The sequence below is a fragment of the Chiloscyllium punctatum genome, chromosome 7, assembly GCF_047496795.1.
Source record: "Chiloscyllium punctatum isolate Juve2018m chromosome 7, sChiPun1.3, whole genome shotgun sequence".
Classification (NCBI taxonomy): domain Eukaryota; kingdom Metazoa; phylum Chordata; class Chondrichthyes; order Orectolobiformes; family Hemiscylliidae; genus Chiloscyllium; species Chiloscyllium punctatum.
In genome coordinates, this window is record NC_092745.1 from 99,248,732 (window position 1) to 99,272,778 (window position 24,047).

Here is a 24,047-nt window from a genome sequence, read left to right on the forward strand (position 1 = left end):
AAAGTTAACCTGAGATTTGTGATTTACTTATGAAAGAAATGAAACTAACATGGTCATTCTAACAGGTGAGAGCCTTAACAAACAATCATGGTATTTTTCAATGTATAATTTCAATTACATCACACTGCAAACTTTTGCTATAAATTCTGTTTCTTACAATTGTGTTCTCCACAACCACCTGATGAAGGAGCAGCGCTCAGAAAGCGAGTGCTTCCAATTAAACCTGTTGGACTATAACCTGGTGTTGTGTGATTTTTAACCTATTTTTATTGGTCCAGCACGTGCGAGGGGGTGGGACGACTCTTGGTATCTGCAATGACACAAGATAGGCAGGAAAATCAAGACAAATCAATAATCCGGGCAAAGAATCCCTCCCACTGAGAATAAGAATTAAACTCATGTCCTGAGCAGACATTGTAGCGTCAAGCACTCGCTGGGGGGAATAAAAGAGACATTTGGGTGACGAACCAATAAGCATAAGCAGTGACTTTTGTTTTGCGTTTTGTTTACAGCTGGAATTTGAACGTTTTGCAAATTCTACATTTACAGCTGCTGCTGCAGTTACTCCCCTCCTCCCGAAATCCACAAAGATAGATCTCGGCGTTTTCCCAAAAGAGTTTTAAAAATCTGTTCGAGCATTTATTTGAAACGAAAGTATTTCTTTGCAGTGACCGCCGTATCCAAACGTCTGGAAACGGAGACAGTGGAAGGAGACCGGATCGATACAGCAGCATTCCTGCGCATTTGGACGGAAGGTGCCTCCCCAATCCCAGATGCTCCAAACAATTCTCCCGCATCATTGCAGCCGCCGGATTTACAAGGAGCCACCAAGCGGCATGTCAGTGCAGGCGGGCCAGCTGCTTTTCGCCCTGCTCCTGGCACTGTTAGGAGGGCACAGCCTGGCATTCTCAATGCCCAGGACTTGCGAGGCGAACGGCAGGGTGTATTATGTGGGTGAGTGGTACACGCTGGAGTCGGATCCCTGCAGCCAATGTGAGTGCACGCTGGCCGGCCCAGTGTGTGCCCCTCACACCGAGTGTGTACCGCTGCCTCCAGCCTGCATCCATGTCAGCCACTACCCGAGCGACTGCTGCCCTCGCTGCGAGAGGATCGGCTGTGAATACCGCGGAGCTGTGTACGAGCTGGGCCAGCACTTCCAGGTATCAAAGCGGCCATCCAGAAATACCATTGTTGCAGGGGACAGATTTGGCATTTTGTGAAGGAGGACTCAGGGGCAACTAATCCCAATTAGATGATAAACTACAATTGGGATTCTCACAGAAAGTTGCTTCATGTCTGTCTAGCTGTTTCTGTTCCCTTTCTGGTCCATCTGGTCTGCTTTCTGGTGTTTCATATTCTCTCTCTCTCTCCGAATTTTTTTTGTGATATTACTTTGTTACATGACATTTTCGTCTCCACCCGACATTTGTCTTTGTCTAACCCTTAAACTCGCCAAATCCTTTGCGATCATCTTTATTTCACGGCTTCGTTTCTTGCTGTCTCTCTACTCTCCTGTTTAACGCTATGATCCGTAAATGTTCATTCCCCAACTTTTGTTCCAGGTTTGTTTTCTGTAGTCTTTCTTTCCGCAAGGCTGCGTAGATGTGCAGTCAGTTTAATCCCTTGAGCGCTGACAATGCTTTTCAAGAATATTCCACTCAAACAGTCTGCTGTGGTTAAAATAAACTTTTTTGTTAATGTCTACCACAGAAGATTTTGGAACAGCTGTCTGGATAACAGCACATAAGCATTCAATTAACTGTCTTCTCAGAAAGAATAGTGATATTTATTGTTTTGTGTTCACACTTAAAAGGGTTGTCTGAAATACAGATGTACTTCACAGGTAGAAGCACTTTGATACAGAACACTATAAACTACACTTCAAAAGTACTCATCCTCTTTAGTATGTCTCCCTCTTGACTGTGCTCTCACCAGCTGTCCAATTTCCACTTTTCAGCAAATTCTTTCAAGATGTTATCAATTTAGATTTGTGCTTTTGTCTCTGTCTGAATCTCTCCAATTCTGTCTCAGACTGTCCCTCCTACAACACCAAAATGGCTCCAACCAAAGTCATGAATGATCTATTCTGGTACCATCATGTGTCACAACTCCTCATCGTTGTAGCCTTTAGCACAGATAAAAACATCGTTCAAAAAAAAACTATCCATCTCCTCTTTCAATACTTTCAGTGATTTAGCCTCCAAAATGCTATGGGGAAGAGAATGCCAAATATTCACTACTGTCTTGGAGAAGTCATCAAGATGAACAGCACGGAAACAGACCCTTCGGACCAACTTGTCCATGCCAACCAGATATCCTAATCTAGTCCCATTTGCTAGCACTTGGCCCATATCCCTCTCAACCCTTCCTATTCATCTAACCATCCAGATGCCTTTCAAATGCTGTAACTGTACCAGCCTCCACCACTTCCTCTGGCAACTCACTTCATACATGCATCTGTGTGAAAAAGTTACCCTTTAGGTCCCTTTTATATCTTTTCCCTTTCATCCTAAACCTATGCCCTCTAGTCCTGGACTCCTCCACCCTATCTATGCCCCTCATGATTTTATAAACCTCTATAAGGTCACCCCTCAGCCTCTGGCACTCCAGGGAAAACAACCCCAGCCTCTGACCAGAATTGTACACAATATTCCAAAAATGGCCTAACCAATTTCCTGTACAGCTGCAACATGACCTCCTAACTCAATACTCTGACCAATAAAGGAAAGCATACCAAATGCCTTCTTCACTATCCTATCTATCCACTTTCAAGGAGCTATGAACCTGCACTCCAGCATCACTCCCCAGGGCCTCACCATTAAGTGTATAAGTCCTGCTCTGATTTGCTTTTCCAAAATGCAACATCTCATATTTATCTAAATTAAACTCCATCTGCTACTCTTCAGCACATTGGCCCATCTGATCAAGATCCCGTTGTGATCTGAGGTAACCTTCTTCACTGTCCACTACACCTCCAATTTTGCTGTCAGCTGCAAACTTACTCATTATGCCTCCTATGTTCACATCCAAATCATTTATATAAATGATGAAAAGTAGTTGACCCAGCACTCATCCTTTAGTTTTTCAGTTGTCTCGCTGGGAATTTTGAATAGTGAGAATGGAAGTTAGGGCAGTTGAATGTTCCTTCTGTAGAATGTGGGGGGTAAGGGTCATCACTAGTGTACCTGCTGACTGCATCTGCGGGGAAGTGCACCCAACTCCAGCTCCTTGAAAACCGTGTTAGGGAGCTGGATCTGGAACTGGATGACCTTCGGATCATTTGGGAGGCTGAGGGGGTTATTGAGAGGAGTTACAGGGAGGTAGTCACATCTCAGGTGCAAGAAGGTGGGAGATGGTTTACTGTCAGGGGACAGAAAGGGAACTGGCAGGCAGTGCAGGGATCCCCCCTGTGGCCGTTCCCTTCAACAGCAAGTATCCCGTTTTAGATACTGTTGCGGAGGATGACAGGCATAAGCCATGGGGTACAGTTCTCTGGCACGGAGTCTGTTCCTGTTGCTCAGAAGGGAAAGGGGAAGAGAAGCAAAGCAATAGTTAGGAGGATAGATGGGAGGTTCTGTGGGAACGAGAGACACTCACATTTGGTGTGTTACTTCCCAGGTGCCAGGAATAATGATGTCTCTGATTGTGTTTTTGGGATTCTGGAAGGGGAGGATGAGCAGCCCCAAGTCGTGGTCCACCTAGGCACCAACGACAGAGGTAGGAAAAGGGATGGGGACTTAAGGCAGAAATTCAGGGAGCTACGGCAGAAGCTTAGAGCTAGAACAGACAGAGTTGTTATCTCTTGTTTGTTGCCCGTGCCATGTGCTAGCGAGGTGAGGAATAGGGAGAAAGAGGAGTTGAACACGTGGCTACAGGGATGGTGCAGGAGGTAGGATTTTGGATACCTGCATAATTGGGCCTCTTTCTGGGTTAGGTGGGAGACCTCCACAAAAAGGATGGTCTTCAACTGAACAAAAGGAGTACCACTATCCTGGGGGTGGGGGACATTTGCTCATGCTGTTCGGGTGGGTTTAAATTAATTTAACAGACGGGTTGGGAACCTGAATTGTAGTTTGAGCATACAGGAGGTTGAAAGTAGTGAGGTCAGAAATAAGGTTTCAAGGATGCAAGAGTGCACCGGCAAGTAAGAAATTGGTTTGGAGTGTGTCTACTTCAACACCAAGAGCATCCGGAATAAGGTGGGTTAACTTGCAGCATGGGTTGGTTCCTGGGACTTCGATGTTGTGGCCATTTCAGAAACTTGGATAGAGCAGGGACAGGAATGGTTGTTGCAGATTCAGGGTTTAGATGTTTCAGTAAGAGCACAGAAGATGGTGGTGGATGGCTGGGGGGCATTGTTCACCAAAGACAGCATTACAGTTGCAGAAAGGACATTTGAGAACTCATCTACTGAATTAGTATGGGCTGAGGTTAGAAACAGGAAAGGGTTACCCTGTTGAGAGTTTTCTATAGGCCTCCAAGTAGTTCCAGAGATTTAGAGGAAAGGATATCAAAGATGATTCTCGACAGGAGTGAGTGACAGGGTAGTTATCATGAGGGACTTCAACTTTCCAAATATTGACTCAGAATACTATAGTTCGAGTACTTTAGATAGATCAGTTTTTGTCCAATGTGTGCAGGAGGGTTTCCTGACATAGCATGTAGACAGGCCAATAAGGGGCGAGGCAACACTAGATTTAGTACTGTGTAATGAGCCAGGCCAGGTGTTAGATTTGGAGGTGAGGTGAGCACTTTGGTGATAGTGACCACAATTCGGTTATGTTTACTTTTGTGATGGAAAGGAATAGGTATATACTGCAGGGCAAAAGTTATAGCTGGGGGAAAGGCAATTACGATACAGTTAGGCAAGATTTAGGAAGTATAGGATGGGGAAGGAAACTGCAGGGGATGGGCACAATTGAAATGCAGAGCTTATTCAAGGAACAGCAAGGGAGCCGTGATTTACTAAAGAAGTTGAATCTCTTGTCAAAAGGAAGAAGAAGGCTGATGTTAGGATGAGACATGAAGGTTCAGTTAGGGCACTTTTGAGTTTCAAGTTAGCCTAAAGACGTAAAGAAAGAGTTAAGAAGAACCAGGAGGGGACATGAGAAGTCATTGGCAGATAGGATCAAGGAAAACCCTAAAGCTTTCTATAGATATATCAGAAATAAAAGAATGACCAGATTAAGATTAGGCCAATCAAGGATAATAGTGGGAAGGTGTGTATAGAGTCAGGGGAAATAGGAGAAGCACTAAATGAATATTTTTCATCAGTATTCACACTAGAAAAAGACAATGTTGTTGAGGAGAGTACTGAGAAACAGGCTACTAGACTAGATGGGATTGAGGTTTACAAGGAGGAGATGTTAGCAATTCTGGAAGATGTGAAAATAGATAAGTCCCCTGGGCCGGATAGGATTTATCCTAGGATTCTCTGGGAAGCTAGGGAGGAGACTACAGAGCCGTTGGCTTTGATCTTTATGTCGTCATTGTCTCCACAATTAGTGCTAGAAGACTGGAGGATAGCAAATGTTGTCCCCTTGTTCAAGAAGGGGAGTAGAGACAACACTGGAAATTATAGACCAGTGAGCCTTACTTCGGTTGTGGATAAAGTGTTAGAAAAGGTTATAAGAGATAGGGTTTATCATTTAGAAAGGAATAAGTTGATTAGGGATAGTCAACACAGTTTTGTGAAGGGTAGATCGTGCCTCTCAAACCTTACTGAGTTCTTTGAGAAGGTGACCAAACAGGTGGATAAGAGTAAAGCGGTTGGATTTCAGTACGACGTTTGATAAGTTTCCCCACTGTAGGCTTTTGCACAAAATACAGAGGCATGAGATTGAGGGTGATTTAGCGGTTTGGATCAGAAAATGGCTAAATGCCTTACATTGAATTGAATTGAATTTATTGTCACGTGTACTGAGGCGCAGTGAAAAGCTTTGTCTTGCAAGCAATGCAGGCAGTTAAACAGCATAGATAAGTAAATAATAGGTAAACAGCAACAAAAACAAAAACATAGGTACAGGCGAATGTTAAGAGTTTGTGAGTCCATTCAGTATTCTAACAACAGTAGGGTAGAAACTGCTACGAAACTGTCTGGTGCATGTGTTCAGGCTTCTGTACCGTCTCCCCGATGGTAGAGCTTGTAGAAAAATATTGCCAGGTTGGGATGGGTCATTGATAATGCTGGCAGCCTTTCCTTGACAGCGGGCCTGGTAGATGGATTCTACAGATGGGAAGTTGGCCTTTGTGATTGTCCAGACCGAGTTCACCACTCTCTGTAACTGTCTCCGATGTTGAAAGGTACAGTTGCCATACCAGGTAGTGATACATCCAGACAGAGTGCTCTTGATGGTGCACCTATAAAAGTCAGCAAAGGTATTCGCCGTCATGCCAAATTTCCTCAGCTGCCTGAGGAAAAAGATACATTGTTGGGCCTTTGTAACCAGTGTGTCCACATGAAGAGTCCAAGAAAGCTTGTTGTGGATGACCACTCCCAGGAGCTTGACACTCTCCACTCGTTCCACCTCTGTTCTGTTAATGGGTAGAGGGGGCATGAGTAACATCCTGTCGAAAGTCAATAATGAGTTCCTTGGTTTTGCTGGCATTGAGAGCTAGGTTGTTCTCAGTGCACCATTTTTCCAGATCTTCCACCTCCCGTCTGTAATCTGTTTCGTTGCCATCTGAGATTCGACGACTATGGTGGTGTCATCAGCGAACTTGTAAATGGCATTAGTCTGGTATTTAGCGACACAGTCATGTGTATACAGTGAGTACAGTAGGGCCTGAGTACACACCCCTGGGGGGGGGGGGGGGGGGGGGGGGCTCCAGTATTGAGTGTTAGTGAGGATGAAATATTGTCCCCAATCTTCACTGATTGTGGCCTGTGGGTCAGGAAACTAATGATCCAGTTTCAGAGAGTGGCACTTAGTCTGCGATCACTACGTTTAGTAATCAGTCTCGAGGGGATAATAGTGTTGAAGGCTGAACTGTAGTCAATGAGTAGGATTCTTACGTAGCTGTTCTTGGCGTCAAGATGTTCTAAGGAGGAGTGAAGGGCACGTGATATGGCATCTGATGTGGATCTATTGGTCGGATACATTTCAGATTTAAATGGTGTCCCTTTATTTTGTAACTATGTCCCCTAGTTCCTGTTCCCTCATTAGGGGGAACATCTTCTCAACACCTACGGTGTCAAGCCCCATCAAAATCTTGTGCTCCAATTCTTCTAAGCTGTCATGAATAAGGGCCTAACCTGTTTAACTGTTCTTGATAAGTCAACTGCATTACCATAGGAATCAGCCTTTTGAACTGCCCTCAGTGCTGGTACGTTTTGTTAAATATTGAGACAAACCTGAACTCAGCGCTGCAGTTGCGGCCTCACTAACACCCTGTATAGTTGTTATAAGTTGTAACTATTTTTTAAACTCCAACCCTCTGCAGAAAAGGTCAAAATTCTGTTTGCCTGTTTAATTACTTGCTGTGCCTGACATTTTCAGTTTCATGCATAATAATACCCACATTCCTCTGTGCTACATCTTTTTACAGTTTCTGTCCATTTTAATAATAGTTTGCCTTTTGATTCTTCCTAATAAAGTGCTTGACTTCATTTTAAACTCCATATGCCAAGTTTTTGCTTCTCATTCAATCTATTTATATCTTATGTGCTCATCACAACATGCCATCCCATCTATTTTTGTATTGCCAGCTAATTTGGGTACATTACGCTGTGCCCCTCCTCCATATCATTAATGTAGATAGTAAAAATTGAGCCCCTCAGACTGATCCTTGTGGTACTCCACTTGTTACATCTTTCCAACCTGAAAATCCTGACTCTTTGTCTTCTGCAATTTTCAATCTATGGAAGGTCAAGTCCATTATCTTGGCCTCCAGAAGAAACTTTGTACCCTGGAGACTCCTCCTACTCAACATTATGTAAACTTGCAACATTTTAAAATCAGGAACAATACGGGCGGCACGGTGGCACAGTGGTTAGCACTGCTGCCTCACAGCGCCAGAGACCTGGGTTCAATTCCTGCCTCAGGCGACTGACTGTGTGGAGTTTACACATTCTCCCCGTGTCTGCGTGGGTTTCCTCCAGGTGCTCTGGTTTCCTCCCACAGTCCAAAGATGTGCAGGTCAGGGTGGATTGGCCATGCTAAATTGCCCGTAGTGTTAGGTTAGGTGTATGGGTGGGTTGCGCTTCGGCGGGGCGGTGTGGACTTGTTGGGCTGAAGGGCCTGTTTCCACACTGTAAGTAATCTAATCTAATCTAATTCCATGCTCATAACTTTGGCAAAAACATTATGGTAGGCCAATAGCAGGGAGACAGGAAGTTTTGCATGCTTTGAGTTAAGATTACTGGTCTGTTGCTACTAATATAACCATTTTAAGTAACTTGTTTTCCAAAGTTGTCATTAGAATGATTCTTATTCTTGGCAAATATTATGGAACCTGAACTCATAACATTTTGTATGATTTCCAAAATAGCATTAGAAAGGGTTCTATTGTATTTGATATCCATAAATCAAAGGACATTACTTCCAGGAATTTTTCACAAAAGTTTTGAAAGGTAACAATTTGAATTGGCTAATAATCCAAGTTGAAGCAGGTGGACTTAAATGCCTCAATCCATGACTTTTGTATTTTTTGTTTTATAGTTATTGTGTCAGGTTGGCTCAGAGTTATTGGCAGAGCTTTTTGCCTCAAGTAAGATGAGGCATTGCTCTGATTTTATTGTGAATTTTGTTCATTCTGGATCCATTGGACTATTTAGATTCAGGATGTCTCAGGGTAAAAACAAGGACCGCAGATGCTGGAAACCAGAGTCTAGATTAGAGTGGTGCTGGAAAAGCACAGCAGGTCAGGCAGCAGCCGAGCAGCAGGAAATCGACGTTTCAGGCAAAAGCCCTTCATCAGGAATAGAGAGGGTGGAGAGATAAATGGGGGTTGGGGGAGTGGGGGGGAGCTGGGGAGAAGATAGCAAAGAGTACAATCAGTGAGTGGGGATGGAGGTGATAAGTCAGAGAGGAGGGTGGGGAACGTTAGCAGAGTGAAACTCATAAAATATTTTCAGAGACTAAACCAGTTTTGGAGTTGGTGAGCAACATTGTTTCCCATCAAAAATTGAGAACCAGCAAATCCATTGTCTTTAATCAAAGGTCACTTCATCCTTTGCTCTTATCACTGTCTGGGTCTGAGAGAAATTGTTTGTAACCCTAGCACACTATTTGATCCCTGCTGAGCTTCTGACTCCATGTCTGTTCAATCAGCAAAAGATTACCTCCTCCTTCTCTGTATCATCACCTGACTCAGCTCTTCCCATGGTCCCTCTGTTCGTGAATGGAGGGGTTGAGTTATAAAACTAGTTCGTATAGGCTGGGACTTCTTCACTGGACTGTAGGAGGTTGGGGGGTGACCTTATAGAGGTTTATAAAATCATGATGGGCATAGATAAGGAGACTAGAAAAGGTCTTTTCCCTCAGATGGGGGAGTTCAAAACTTGGGGGCATATTTTTAAGTTGAGAGGAGAATGATTTGAAAATGCCCCCGGGGCAACTTGTTTTACACAGAGAGTAGTTAGTGTATGGAATGAACTGCCAGAGGAAGTGGTCAACGCAGGTACGGTTTAAACATTTCAAACACATTTGGATAAGTACATGAGTAGGAAACACTTGGCCAAACACAGGCAGGTGGGACTAGTTTAGTTTGGGAACATGGTCAGTGTGGACTAGTTGGACCAAAGGGTTTGTTTCTATGCTTAACGACTCTGTGAAACCTTAATTCATAGCTTTATTACCTTTAGACTTGACTATTATTGTGTTTTCCTTACTGGACACCTGTTCTCTACCTTCATAATGTTTCATTTGCCCAAAGTCTGATGTTGTTTCCTAATTTAGACCCAATTCTGTTCACCCCTCTACTTGCCAACCAACACTGGCTCCCAGTTTGAAATGCAGCAATTTAAAAATTCTCATCCTTACTATCAAGTTCCTTAAATTGCTTTTTTTTTTAAAACACCCACCCTTCTGGTAAGATTAGAATCAACTGTCTCAATATTCCGGCATGTGGTAGTGTCAAATTCTATTTCATAATGTTCCTGTGAAACATAATCCAGGCATCAAAACAAAGCAAATTGAATTTATATTGCAACTTTTTCTTGGATGTTCCAAACAATTTTGTAGTCAATGTAATACATTTGAAGTTAAGTTAAAAATATCAGACACAGTAAGAATGTGGGGGCCAAGAGGCGGCAGTGAACTAGAGTGGGCTGTTAATTGTTGAAAGTGTTGACATTTTTACTGTAACTGTAAATTTTATTATCAGAAGGTGGCTTCTGGCTCAATATTAGTAAAATCAGTGTTAGCTCAGAATGGCTAGTGTCAGGAACAGGTGAGTCAACATAGGATGGGAGATTTTCTTTCTCTGAGAGGATGTGAAATTCACTTCACCAAAAAACGAAGGCAGGGTCATTGAATAATTCTAAGGCAGAGGTAGACAGATTCTTGTCAAAGAGTAAAGTAGGTGGGCAGAAAAGTGAAGTTGAGGCTATAATCCGATCAGCTCCAATCTTATTGAATGGTGGAACAGGCTCAAGAAACCTTCTCCAGCTCCTAATTTGTAAATTCACGTGTACTTTCATAAAAGCAGACTTTCATCTCTTAAAACACTTGGTTAACAAAAGTATCAATCTCATTCAAAATTAATAATCTATTAAGCATCAATTAGCATTTGAAGAAGAGTTTCAAACTGTTACATAAAAGATTTGACTCTAACTTAAATTCGCCCACTAGTTCTCGACCCTTCAATTAGCAAAAGTTGTTGCTCCCTGTCTATACTAGTTATTTGCCTTAGTACCTCTTAAACTTCACTGAAATTACACTTTTCATAGGTTCCAGGGAATTCAACTCGAATTGTTGCAATCTTGCTTCATAACTTAACCTCTGGAGTCTAGGTATCATCCTGGTAAATCGGTCATGTTTCCTCCAAGGACGATATATCTTCAAAAGGTGTGGAACGTGGAGTGTTCACAGTACTCCAAACAGTCTTTAGGCTTTAGTATAACTTTCACATTTTTGTCCTCCAGATAAAAAGACCAACATTCAATTAACACTGATTATTTGCTGCACCTTTTCATAATATGTTAATCCATTTATATGGGATCCTAAGTCTCTGTGGACCTCCAATGTTATAAGTTTCTTTTCAGTAAAAGGCTCTCTGACTTACCTATTTAATTAAGACATTGACCTGACAGTTGCCTACACTGAAATCCATTTGCCACTGTTTCACGGACTTGCTTACTTTATTAATATCTCCTTATAATTTATGTTTCTATATACACTGCTCATACTGCCACCTACTTTTGTGTCATTGGCAAACTTGGCTAAATAGCTTTCTAGTCTGTCAGTAAGTCTTCAGTAAACTTAGTGATGTCCCAAAACAAATCACTGCAGGCTGACAGCACACCACTAGCCAGCTCTTGTCACTTGGAGGATCTTCCCAATATCCCTAGTTTCTGATTATTGACCTGTTAAAGAAATTGAGTAGCAACGATGTGCCTTCAATCCCACGAGTTCCAATTTAGCTTAACATCATCAATTGCCTTCTGGAAGTTTGCATATATAACATTCATTTGCACTAATTTGCCCTGTAATTTAGTCAACTCTTCAAACGGTTCAGTCAACTTCATCATGGATATACTATCCTTTACAAATGAATATAAATTTTCAAAGTGTTCAGTACTCTATCCTTAAATATAGACAAATAATTTCTAACAATACTGTTAGTGATCTGTAATTCCCTGTTATCCTTCTCACTTTTCTCCAATAATGGAGTAACATAATTTTGCATCTAAAGGAATTGTTACTAAACCAAAAAAATCTTTGGAATACGGCAACAAGGGTTTTCATCTGTTTTGTTTTAAACTCTTGGGATGGAAACTATCTAGTCCGAGGAAGTTGTGACTATCGAGTGCCATTATTTACTCCAGTGCTAAAATTTTGCTTAAGAAGCAGCCTGTTAGCTTCAATAACTAATGTTTAAGATAATGCGACGGCAAAGTTTTATTTCTGATTTGACTTAAGTAAACTTGTCCCTCTGAGTGGAAAGCAATTGCAAACCATCACTGACTAAAACACCAAGAAAAGATGGTTCAGCAAATCGCGATCCAAAGACCTTCGTTTGGGCAGGAAACTCATAGAATGGAATTATTTTGCTTATGTAATCTTGTTAAGCTTCCCTGGGATTTTCAGAATGCCACCACCCTCCTGTACTGCAAATATTAATGCAAAGTTATTATTCAATGTTTATCATTTCTTTGTTTTCATTGACAATATCACTAGGCAATTCCTGATCACCCTGTATTTCCTAAATATTATTGTAAATGTGGTAAGCCTTTATATCATGCAACAATATTTATCTTAAACTGTAAGATTTTACTTGAGAATGTGAAGTCCCAGATTGGGTATTTTTAAAAAACCTGTTCAAATATGTGATGACACACTTCTGGAGTAGGTGGGACTGGAAACCTGGCCTTCTAGCCCAGAGGTAAGGACACTAACACTGCACAGAGTGGGAGATATTTTTAAATAATTTGTTCAGATATGTTATGAGCAGGTGGGATTTCAAACCCTACCTCTTCATTCCAAGGTACGGACACCATCACTGCACCACAAGAACCCTGAAGTCCAAGAATAAGCTGGGAAAAATGTGCCAGTGAGGATAAGTGTCAGAAATTAGATCATACGTAATGGTTTAGATGAGGTTGGACACTTCCCTCCAATTCAAATTCTACTCAAGAATGAACACCTAGCCATGAGTGCCGGAATTGACATCTGTATTAGCACCCCCGCCTTCGAACGGCCCACCACACAACTCTGCTCAACTGCAGTTGTTTTCAATGCCCTAAGTAAGAGTATAGTTTTTGAAAAATGAGCAATTTTCAAGGATTCTGATGACTTGCCTGGCTGTATCTCACCATGGGATCCACGTTCAGCCTTTTGAAGATTGGCATTGCTCCATTCACTCGACATATTGGCTGCCAGACAAAAGCTGAAGCATCAGTAAGAACTTTTAGTTTGAAGGTAGACTTAGACAACAGAAAAAATGAAATTAGGATGCTTTTTAAAAAAAAATACAAAACATTGTGGCAATCTGGAGCTCTGATTTACCAAATGTTTATGGATCCTAAGGGTCAATTGATACTTTTAGGACAGGGATTAATGTGGAGTTGACAAACTATCCTGCGATATTAGATATGAATGGTAGAACATTCTCGAAGAGCTGAATAGCAAATTCCTGTTTCAAATTTCTTGCCTTTAATTCATTTTATGACAGATTGCTTGCAAACCTTCATGTGAATATTTTCATGTTATATTTCAGCCATCAGAGTGTGAACAATGTACCTGTGACATGGATGGCATTGCACGCTGTCTAGTTGCTGATTGTGCTCCACCTGCATGTGTTAATCCAGAGTATGAGAAAGGAAAGTGCTGCCCAGAGTGCAAGGATGGTAAGATTTAAAAATTAATATAGCTCACTGAATGGGAAGACATTGGAAATTATTTGGTCATGTGGGAATGTGTTCCTAATTGAAGTACCGGTTATTTTCTCACTTAACTGCAGAGACATCTTGAGGTGAGAGAACAGTCCTGCAAATCCTAGATTAGACCATTTTGGAGAGACTTACTCAGTTTTCACCACAAATCATTGTCGTTCTTCCCTTTCATCTCTCAATGCAACTGCATTGTAGCAAATACCTATACCAAATGTCATTGTTCAAGACATAAAACATTGCGGGCGGCACGGTGGCACAGTGGTTAGCACTGCTGCCTCACAGCGCCAGAGACCCGGGTTCAATTCCCGCCTCAGGCGACTGACTGTGTGGAGTTTGCACGTTCTCCCCGTGTCTGCGTGGGTTTCCTCCGGGTGCTCCGGTTTCCTCCCACAGTCCAAAGATGTGCAGGCCAGGTGAATTGGCCATGCTAAATTGCCCGTAGTGTTAGGTAAGGGGTAGATGCAGACGTAGGGGTATGGGTGGGTTACGCTTCGGCGGGGCGGTGTGGACTTGTTGGGCCGAAGGGCCTGTTTCCACACTGTAAGTAATCTAATTCCTTCTATCCGATAAAGATTTAGCTAACATATATGGTGATCATGAAACAGTCTGTTTTATTTGGGAAGGACAAATACAGATTAGGATCAGCTTTGCTAAATATTGCTATTTTATCAGCAAATATGAACGTGTGTGATTTTGATTTGACCTTTTGACTCCTGCTTCCCTACTACACCTCCCACCTTGATCTCTCAGACTGCTGCATGCCCACACAGCTTAGCAGGAACTTTGCTCCTGACTCCTGAAAACCTTTTGATCATCTATAAACTCAAGTCTAAAGTGCAGTGTGGTGAGTGGAGCTTGCTATGATTCTGTGTCAGCACCTCCAAAACAGACTAAATAGATGAGGCACATAGGAAATGCCCATCCAAGTCACAAACCGTCCAGATATGGCAATATATTGCTATTATCACTGCATCAAAATCCTGGGAACTGTGCCTCATCAGTTCTGTGGGAGTACCTTCAGCACACGGATTGTAGTGGTTAGGAAGGTGGCTCACCATTCCCGTTTCTATAGCAACTGAGACAGGCAATAAATTCCAGCAACATCCATATACCATAATTTGTTTTTAAATGTCCTATACACTAATTGGGTCAAACCTTGTCCTTTTCCTTTCTGGTAGAGGAAACTGATTGGGTTGATACTTGGGATGGAGTTCATTTAACACAGTGCTGGGAGAGGGGGTGAAGGGGGGAATTGCATGGGCTGCTTCTGTGTTTGACCTATTGTTTTGTTTTAGGGAATAATGAGAGATGCACTGCTTACCAGCATTTTGTATTTTAAGTACAAATGTGATGGACAATTCTTGGTCTCAATTTCTCCCTTTTTAAAATATTTTAGACAATAGATAATAGACAATAGGTGCAGGACTAGGCCAATTTGCCCTTTGAGCCAGCACCACCATTCATTATGATCATGGCTGATTATCCTCAATCAGTATCCTGTTCCTGCCTTATCCCCAAAATCCTTGATTCCACTATCCTTAAGAGCTCTATCCAACTCTTTCTTGAAAGTATCCAGAGACTTGGCCTCCACAGCCTTCTGCGGCAGAGCATTCCACACACCCACCACTCTCTGGGTGAAGAAGTTTCTCCTCAACTCTGTTCTAAGTGGCCTACCCCTTATTTTTAAACTCTGTCCTTTGGTTCGGGACTCATCCATCAGCGGAAACATGCTTCCTGCCTCCAGAGTGTCCAGTCCTTTAATAATCTTATACGTCTTAATCAGATCCCCTCTCAGCTTTCTAAACTCAAGCATATACAAGTCCAATCGCTCCAACCTTTCAGTGTAAGGTAGTCCCACCATTCCGTGAATCGACTTTGTGAACCTACGCTGCACTCCCTCAATAGCCAGAATGTCTTTCCTCAACTTTGGAGACCAAACCTGCGCACAATATTCCAGGTGCGGTCTCACAAAGGCCCTGTACAGCTGCAGAAGGACCTCCTTGCTTCTATACTCAATTCCTCTTGTTATGAAGGCCAGCATGCTATTAGCTTTGTTGACGGCCTGCTGTACCTGCATGCTTGCTTTCATTGACTGATGTACAAGAACACCTAGATCTCGTTGTACTGCCCCTTTACCTAATTTGACTCCATTTAGGTAGTAATCTGCCTTCCTGTTCTTGCCACCAAAGTGGATAACCACACATTTATCCACATTAAACTGCATCTGCCATGCATCCGTCCACTCACCTAGCCTATCCAGGTCACCCTGTATTCTCCTAAAATCCTCCTCACATTTCACCCTGCCATCCAGCTTTGTGTCATCAACAAATTTGCTAATATTACTTTTAATACCATCATCTATATCATTAATGTACATTGTAAAAAGCTGCAGTCACTGCCTACCATTCCAAAAGGGAGCCGTTTATCTCCACACTTTGTTTCCTGTCAGCCAACCAATTTTTAATTCATGTCAGTATTTTGCCCCCAATACTATGTGTGCTAATTTTGCTCACTAAGCTCCTATGTGGGACTTTATCAAAGGCTTTCTGAAAGACCAGGTATACTACATCCACTGGATCTCCCTTGTCCATCTTCAGAATTCCATCCTCAAAAAATTCCAGAAGATTAATCAAGCTGACTTCCCCTTCATAAATCCATGCTGACTCTGACCTATCCCGTTATTGTTATCCAGATGTGTCGTAATTTTCTCTTGCATAGGTCTCTTCCTGCCTTTTATATACACACTTTATTTCATTTCTTTGATGCATTCAATATTTCTTTGTGTGCCTGGCTGAAGTAACCATTAGCTGAAAAATGTGTTGCTGGAAAAGCGCAGCAGGTCAGGGTGTGCCAAGCAGGCTAAGATAAAAGGTAGGGAGGAGGGACTTGGGGGAGGGGCGTTGGGAATGCGATAGGTGGAAGGAGGTTAAGGTGAGGGTGATAGGCCGGAGAGGGGGTGGGGGTGGAGAGGTTGGGAAGAAGATTTCAGGTCACCATTGCAGTAACCATTACTTTGCTTAACAATCTCTCTGCTTGGAATATTGGTTCCATTTTCTATTTTTTTTCCTCATCCTCCAATTTAAATTCTGATCTTATTAAATACAGGGCAACCGCAGTGTAGCGAATCCATTCATTTAAATGGGAAATTTACCTCTCCAGCAGCCCCGATTCCTGGTTCTGGAATGTTCCACATAATAAGTTGGGGACGCAGTAAACTGCGGGTAACTGAAACCATGGTAACCGGATCTGTGGATACAAAGGTCGCCCTGTACTTGCTTCTCTTTTCATTTTTTGTGCTGAGGAAGTGCAATTAGGCCCTGCCCAAATTGTTAACTTATACTGACTGATCCTTCTGTTTTATGTAGAGTCAGAGATGTATAGCTTGGAAATAGAACCTTCGGTCCTCTCAGACTTTGATATTTTTGCTTTTCTGGCTTTAATTCTTTTAAGTGTTGCAACCTGATAACTTGATTCCTTCATCTCCAATCCATAGATCCACAATGAATAATTTGAATTTTTTTCTCCACTATTTCAAATTTTAAGGTCCAAATTGTTACAGCGACTTCACGCAAAGTCATGTAATCCCAGGAGGGACCACTGTGTGGGTTGACAAGTGCACCAGCTGCCACTGCCATGATGGTCAGGATGTTGGTTACTGGGAAGGCAATCGTGTAGCCAAGTGTGTGATGGTTCCTAATTGCATTTTGAATGATGATCAGAATTAATGAATACAAGACTGTAGATAGTATTGATATTTTTTACATCTCCTCAGTTCCCTGATATATTCTGAAGGATGATTGATGTTAAAAAAAGCCATGGATCTATAATTATAAACTGAAGTTTAATGAAATACACAATTGTACAGAAGATTAACCTTTCTTATTACAATGGTTCTGTGGATTACTTTTTGTCCTTAGGCTCCATGATCGTTAGATATGGTTTATTTTTAATAACAGAGCATATTTGCATATAATAGGAACTGCTCAGTGTATTACATTGTTAATGATACCAGGAGGGAGAAAGAGAAATTATCTTTCAATGTGAGATTCATAACTCACTGTTAAATTGATTTCATTGGACGTAATATAGAACATTTTCTTTAAATTCTGTTGCTTAGGAAGGATTAGAATAGCAAATTCTGTTGTTAAGTTAATGAATATTCATAATTTTTTCCACATAAAGATTACAATGGAAGATCCATTAGCATTTTAAATGCCATCAGAAATGTGTTGGAATTTCACCATAATTCAATTCTTCCAGCTGAGTGATTCTTCTCAATAAACCTGCCAGTGTGAAACAAATAAACCCCCAACTGGAACCAAAGGTTTTGTATTCCACAATTAAATTTGCTACCACTTTGAAGTCAAAGGAATTAATTTTTCAACACCACAATGTTTTTCCCAACAATGATCAACTATTCTCTTCCGTGTTTTGAGTGAAGAAGTTAGGAACATTCAAATAATAATCGACAATGAAACATCCAACTGTCCATCCCTGTTCCACAGACTATGATGTCTGGTGCATCACAATACATACACTCCCCATTTTACCCAAAAAGCAAGCAAAACAAAACCTAAGCCAATTTGGGAAAAACAAATGTGAGAATGTCCTCTTTGTATGTCTTAAGTGATCAAAATAAGTGCAGGAGACCAATCTGACCCTGATAAATATTATACAGTAATTACCTTCTTTACAAGGTGATCTCTAGGTAGGAACAGATCCAAACTTGTCTTTCACTGCACAAACCAGTAGCCTGTTGTAAAAGTCCACTTTTCTCTTAGAAAGGCACAGTCTTCTGACATCTAACCTTGCTCTGTCTTTATGTTCACCTGCCTCTCTTCCAACCTTGTTTACTGCATCAGATGCTCCCGATGTGGTCTTCTCTACATTGGGAAGACCAAACGTAAACTAAGGGAACGTTTCACCAAGCATCTCAGTCAAGCACACATGGTCCGACCGGACCTCCCAGTCACCGCCCATTTTAGTTCCCCTTCCCATTCCAACATGACCATCCTTGGCCTCCTCTAGAGGAGGACAACACAAACCAAACTGAAAATTGGAGGAACATCACCTCATCTACTGTCTGCACAGCCACCAGCCTGGAGGACTCAACATTGAGCTCTCCAATTTCAAATAACCTCCCTTCCCTTCCCCTCCCTTTCACTTCTCCTGGCCACCTACCAGATTCATTCCTCCCATTTACCAACCAGGTCATACCCTCTGCCTGTCTTCATCTGTCCCCACTTCACCACCCTGCCCCACCACCCCCTTTATTTGCAGCTCCCCGTATATACACCCCCAGTTGAAGAAGGGTTACACCTTAAACACTAACTTCTCCACCTTCTGCTGCTGCTTGGCTTTCAGCGTTCTTCCAACCTCCTGCCTGTTTACTGTCTTTGTGTAAACCAAGCCCCGACATACTTAGTTGAAGAACCTGTCTAGATATAACAAACTCCAGCTTGCTTGGAGTTTCTTCCAGATATGATTGATTAGTTCAGATGGATCACTTTTTGTTTCATAATTGAGGATAAAGGTGTAAGAGAGTGACCAATATAGCAGCTGATTTTCATTCCAAGCTGAAACAAAGTTTAAGGTTCAATAATTGTGTAATTATTGATTTGGGACCAGTTCAAGCTTCCTCTTGTCAATCAGTATTTAAGTTAAAGTCAAAATTACTTCTAATTGAGATCTGTGCATCTTTTCAATCAACTGCTGACATAATGCGATGGATATCCCAATGCAATGATCATAATTTAGAAACTGCAAACTTACAGTATAATGGTAGGCATTTAGTCCAGTGTTCCTAAGCTGACTGTTATAGCCTTTTGAGTACATGCTCAAATATTTCAAAGTATGACAAGTGTCGTTCCCATTACCATACTTTAAGACAGTTAGTTCTAGACCCTGACCACCCTTTGGGTGAAAAATTGTCTCCACAACTCCTTTCTAATCCTGCTACCAATTACTTTAAATTTATGTTCTGAATTATTGCCCTCTCTGATAATGGAATTTTATTTTGCATGTACTCTGTCTGGGTTTCTCATAATTTGTACACTTGTATTAAATCCTTGGAACTCCTGTTGCAAAAAAAGGAACGTAAACCTATGCAAATTTGCCTCATAGCTAAAATGCTTCATTCCTGAAAACATCCTCATAAATCGCCTCTGTAACCTCTTTGATGTGACCACATATTTCCTGTAACATGTTTCTGAAAATTATGTTGCACAGAAATATTAGGTTAGGTTCCCTACAGTGTGGAAACAGTCCACACCGACCCTCCGAAGAGCAACCCACCCACACTTACTTCCCTCTGACTAATGCACCGAGAACTATGGACAATTTAGAATGGCCAGTTCACCTGACCTGCACATCTTTGGACTGTGGGAGGAAACCCACGCAGACACGGGGAGAATGTGCAAACTCCACACAGACAGTCGCCCAAGGCTGGAATCGAACCTGGGACCCTGGTGCTGTGCGGCAGCAGTGCTAACCACTGAGCCACCATGCCACCCCATGTCATTAATTAATAGGTTCATGGAGAATTTGAATCAGTGGAAATGTACTATATTATAGGGCTGGGGATATATTTTGTGGTTAACTCATACTATATTGCAAGACTTTACTGTGAAGTTACTAAGAAGTAATTTGGGAAACAATCAGTTGGAGAATTGTGCACAGAATCTTTCCTTATGAAGGGTTTTTGCCCGAAACATAGAATTTCCTGGTCCTCGGATGCTGCCTGAACTGCTGTGCTTTTCCAGCGCCACTCTAATCTAGAATCTGGTTTCCGGCATCTGCAGTCATTGTTTTTACCGAATTGTGCAAAGAATATAAGGTTGAACAATCCAGTGGAAAATGAAAAAGTAAACAAGGAATAATCAAGGGTGACATAGGATTAGGAGCAGGTCAGGAATTATGAATGGCAGGAGTTGAAGAAGGAATGAAGAGGAATATGAATACTGCCCAGACACCTTGCATTCACTTTAATGGTGGATAATGTTGCTCTTCAATAGCACCTCAGTACTGCACTTTTTTTCAAGGCTTTTTAAGGCTCTTGTGACGCAGTGATGGCACCTCTACCTCCTGAGTTCAAGTCCCATCTATTCTAGAGCTGTGTCATAATATCTCTGAACAGCTTGATTAGAAAGTATCTAGATCTCTACTCAAGTACCTTGAGTGAGGATGAACCTACAATTTTATGACTTGGAGGAAAGAATGCAAATCTTGAGCCAAGCTGACAACAGCAGAGATAGTTTCAGAATGAAGGAAGTGTTGAATTGAACTTGAAATAAAGGCTTGTGAGAGGAACAGGGATGCTTCCACTTAACAATTAGACTGCTGCACTGTTGATCATGTCTATCTTCTGTTATGCATGTTTAAAAGTAAGTGCTTTTTTATACAAAGAGAAAGCACAGCAACCTTCAGATGTAACTTTCTTTCTGCTTGAATGACTCCATGCATATTTGCTGACACTGATTGCTTACAACTGTGTGAAGTCCATGGAAAGAAACTTACAGCTAAATTAAGGATTTACTCACCATCACTTGTTTCCCATTGCTGCACAGCAAGGGGACAAGGCTTACAAACAACTAGGTTGCCCTGCAGATAGTCTGCCTTTCTGAAAATTATGCATTTAAAAATTCTTGGCATGCATTATATCCACTCTCTACACCAAATGTGGAATGTTCATTGGACTCAGGATGGAGGCAGTCTTTCATTGCATCTGGGATTGTAGTCAATAGTTTAGATACAGGAAACATCACTGTCACATTCCTGGTGAAGTATCCCATTTCCTGGTTAAGTATCTTCATTTAGGATAGTTAGAGCCAGCAGTCTTTACTGCAGAAAATCCTATGAACCTAAATTCCACTACTTGGAAGAAGTTATGTTTCTGAATGGAAACCTTGATTAGAGAGATTGCAAACACAGGAAAGGTGATTTTAGAAATTAATTTGTGTTAAATTATTTATTTTGTGTCACTTCTATTGAAACCTTATTATAGCATATCTTCAGGATACAAATTAAATGAGATGGCGACGAAAGTGTTTATCAAAACTATTGCGTTTTCACTGGCTTCAGTTATTATCTTTGCTAATTGTTTGTTAATATTGATTGGTAGTTTTGTACTTCCTTCGTTTGCTACCTGCTTGATATTTGTTCATAAGTTCCCAGAATAGTTGCATTTATTTTTGCTTTTAATGATAATTATCAATGTTCAGTCTCAATTGTGTCATCTTATGATTCTGCAGCATAATCAAGAATACATCATAATTACTATCTGTACATATCACATGACTGTCATATTTACAAATCAAATTATGGATTGCTAAGGGAAACCATTACAGATTAGGAATTCTAGAGTCCAGTCCAATACTGATCTCATGAAAACTGGACGTGCAAATATTGCTTGGCTCCAAGATAACAACAAACAGGAGTGATGCTCCAATGCAATATTTGGGTACAAAGGAAATAGAAAATGTAACAGCTATCGTTTCTATTTTGCTCCTTTCACAAGATAGCTAAGTTATGAATTTTCAAGCATATTAGAATTTGTAATTTGAAGTAGTTATCCATAAAGCATATCTATCCGTAAAACCCTAGTGCTTATCATTTTGGTTACTGATGATTAAAACTCATGAATATATTTGTAATGTACTCAGTTGCAACGTTTAAAGAAAAGAACAAGCTGGACTTGTATCAGTTTAGAGGAAGATAACAGAATTGCTGAGCCACTAATATTGGTTGATTTTCAATCTTGGTTTACTGTCCCTTGCATGTTCATATGTTATTATTGTCCTGAAAGGAAAACTGAGGAGAAACTAAACAGACCTTTCCATTGGACTACATTCTAGTTAGTCAACTTGGATGTTACAATGCGAATAGAAATAGACTTATTTGATGATTTTCTGTTACTTCCTTCCAATGGCTAAAGACTTCCTTTTGCTGCACTGTTGTATGATAAAGCTGAAATTCACAGTCTATTCTGTTAAAAAGTCAAACATTTTTTAAAAATTGAGAAAATAAAAGACCCAAGAACGTAGTGTGTTTGAGAATGATGGAGTGCTGGAAATTAATATCACACTGATGCACAAATACAATTAGCACCAGGGGAACCACAATGAAAATGAGTCTGATCTAAAAGAGCTGTAAGCTGTGTGTTCAATATTGCATTGTATTTGAATGTAGACCACTTTAGTCAATACTGTATTCATAGCAAGATTTTACTTTCTTTCCATTCGCAATAATTTGGTGCATTGGTTGTTTTACCTGCAAAGTCAAGTTTCCTCACTGATTACTTGTCTTACATATGGTTCTGCAGTTATCAGCTCAGCCCATACAAGAGCAAATTCCAAGGATAATTATAAATTGGACCCTATTCTTTAAAGAGCATCACCGTATTGTTCAAATATCACAACATAGTTTTACCTTTAAATTGGCGTATACTTTTGTCAACTTTCTTTTAAAATGTCATGAATTCCCAAAATTTTAAAAAGAAACCATTCAATAATAAGTAAGACATTGCGATCTATCTAGAAAATGCAATCAACTCAGCTGCTTGATTGGTTTAAATAAACATGCTCCAGTTGACTCAGTATTTTTTGGAACTACCTATGCAAATAACATCACTCAAAATTTTGTTTCCCATTGGTAAGATCTGCTATTAGAATGATCTCAGAGAATGATTGAATAATTACTTCATCCTTCTAGTATTTGTGCAATGTTCAACAGCAACCTGGAATAGATTGCTTCTTTGCAAATCTCAATGTACTGTTCATTCAGAAATCATCTTTATTTCTGTAAAATCTGTATTACAATGGTACAAATGCATTTTCCATTACTGTACTATAATAAAAGTGGAATACAGATGTTAATGCCCATCTTCAAATTCATTCATATTATAACAAAGCACACCTCAATGTTTGTATGTGCAACACGGTCTTGTATGATTGCCAATTTTCAGTCAATTTTTAAATAATCTATCTTAGTTCTCAGCAGTTGGTTCATATGATGCACACTGAGATGACTATGAGAACATGAAATATTTTACCAAATGATTTCTTTAACTCCTGTACTATTTTTAATTAAAATATATTCTCTCAACATCTTTTCAAACTGGATTCTGCAATTTTATTAAAAGGCCTGCATTTGTTTCAAGACAAATTGGCTATAAAATATTGCTGATATATCAAAATACCCATGATGGTTTAACTGGAGAGTTATGAGGATTGATGTCTCACTAAAACTCTTCCTGTTACCTTCAACAATGTTTCACCAATATTATTCAGCATCTCAAATGTCTTCTCCTCAGTAAGGTCATCCTTACCCCTATCATGATCAACAAAATAATAATCCTTCAATTAGATTAGATTACCTACAGTGTGGAAACAGGCCCTTCAGCCCAACAAGTCCACACCGACCCTCTGAAAAGCAACCCACCCAGACCCATTCCCTTACATTTACCCTGACTAATCCACCTAACACTATGGGCAAT

At 40.8% G+C, this 24,047-nt stretch overlaps 1 protein-coding gene across 1 annotated transcript; it reads left to right on the forward strand.

The window, feature by feature from the left end:
• The first annotated feature begins 428 nt into the window (after positions 1–428).
• LOC140479967 (von Willebrand factor C domain-containing protein 2-like) lies at positions 429–23,643 on the forward strand. Its single transcript, XM_072574424.1, has 3 exons — positions 429–1,160; positions 13,381–13,510; positions 17,099–23,643. The coding sequence occupies exons 1-3, from the start codon at positions 774–776 to the stop codon at positions 17,278–17,280; spliced, it is 699 nt and encodes a 232-aa protein (XP_072430525.1). The 5' UTR covers positions 429–773; the 3' UTR covers positions 17,281–23,643.
• The last annotated feature ends 404 nt before the right edge of the window (positions 23,644–24,047 follow it).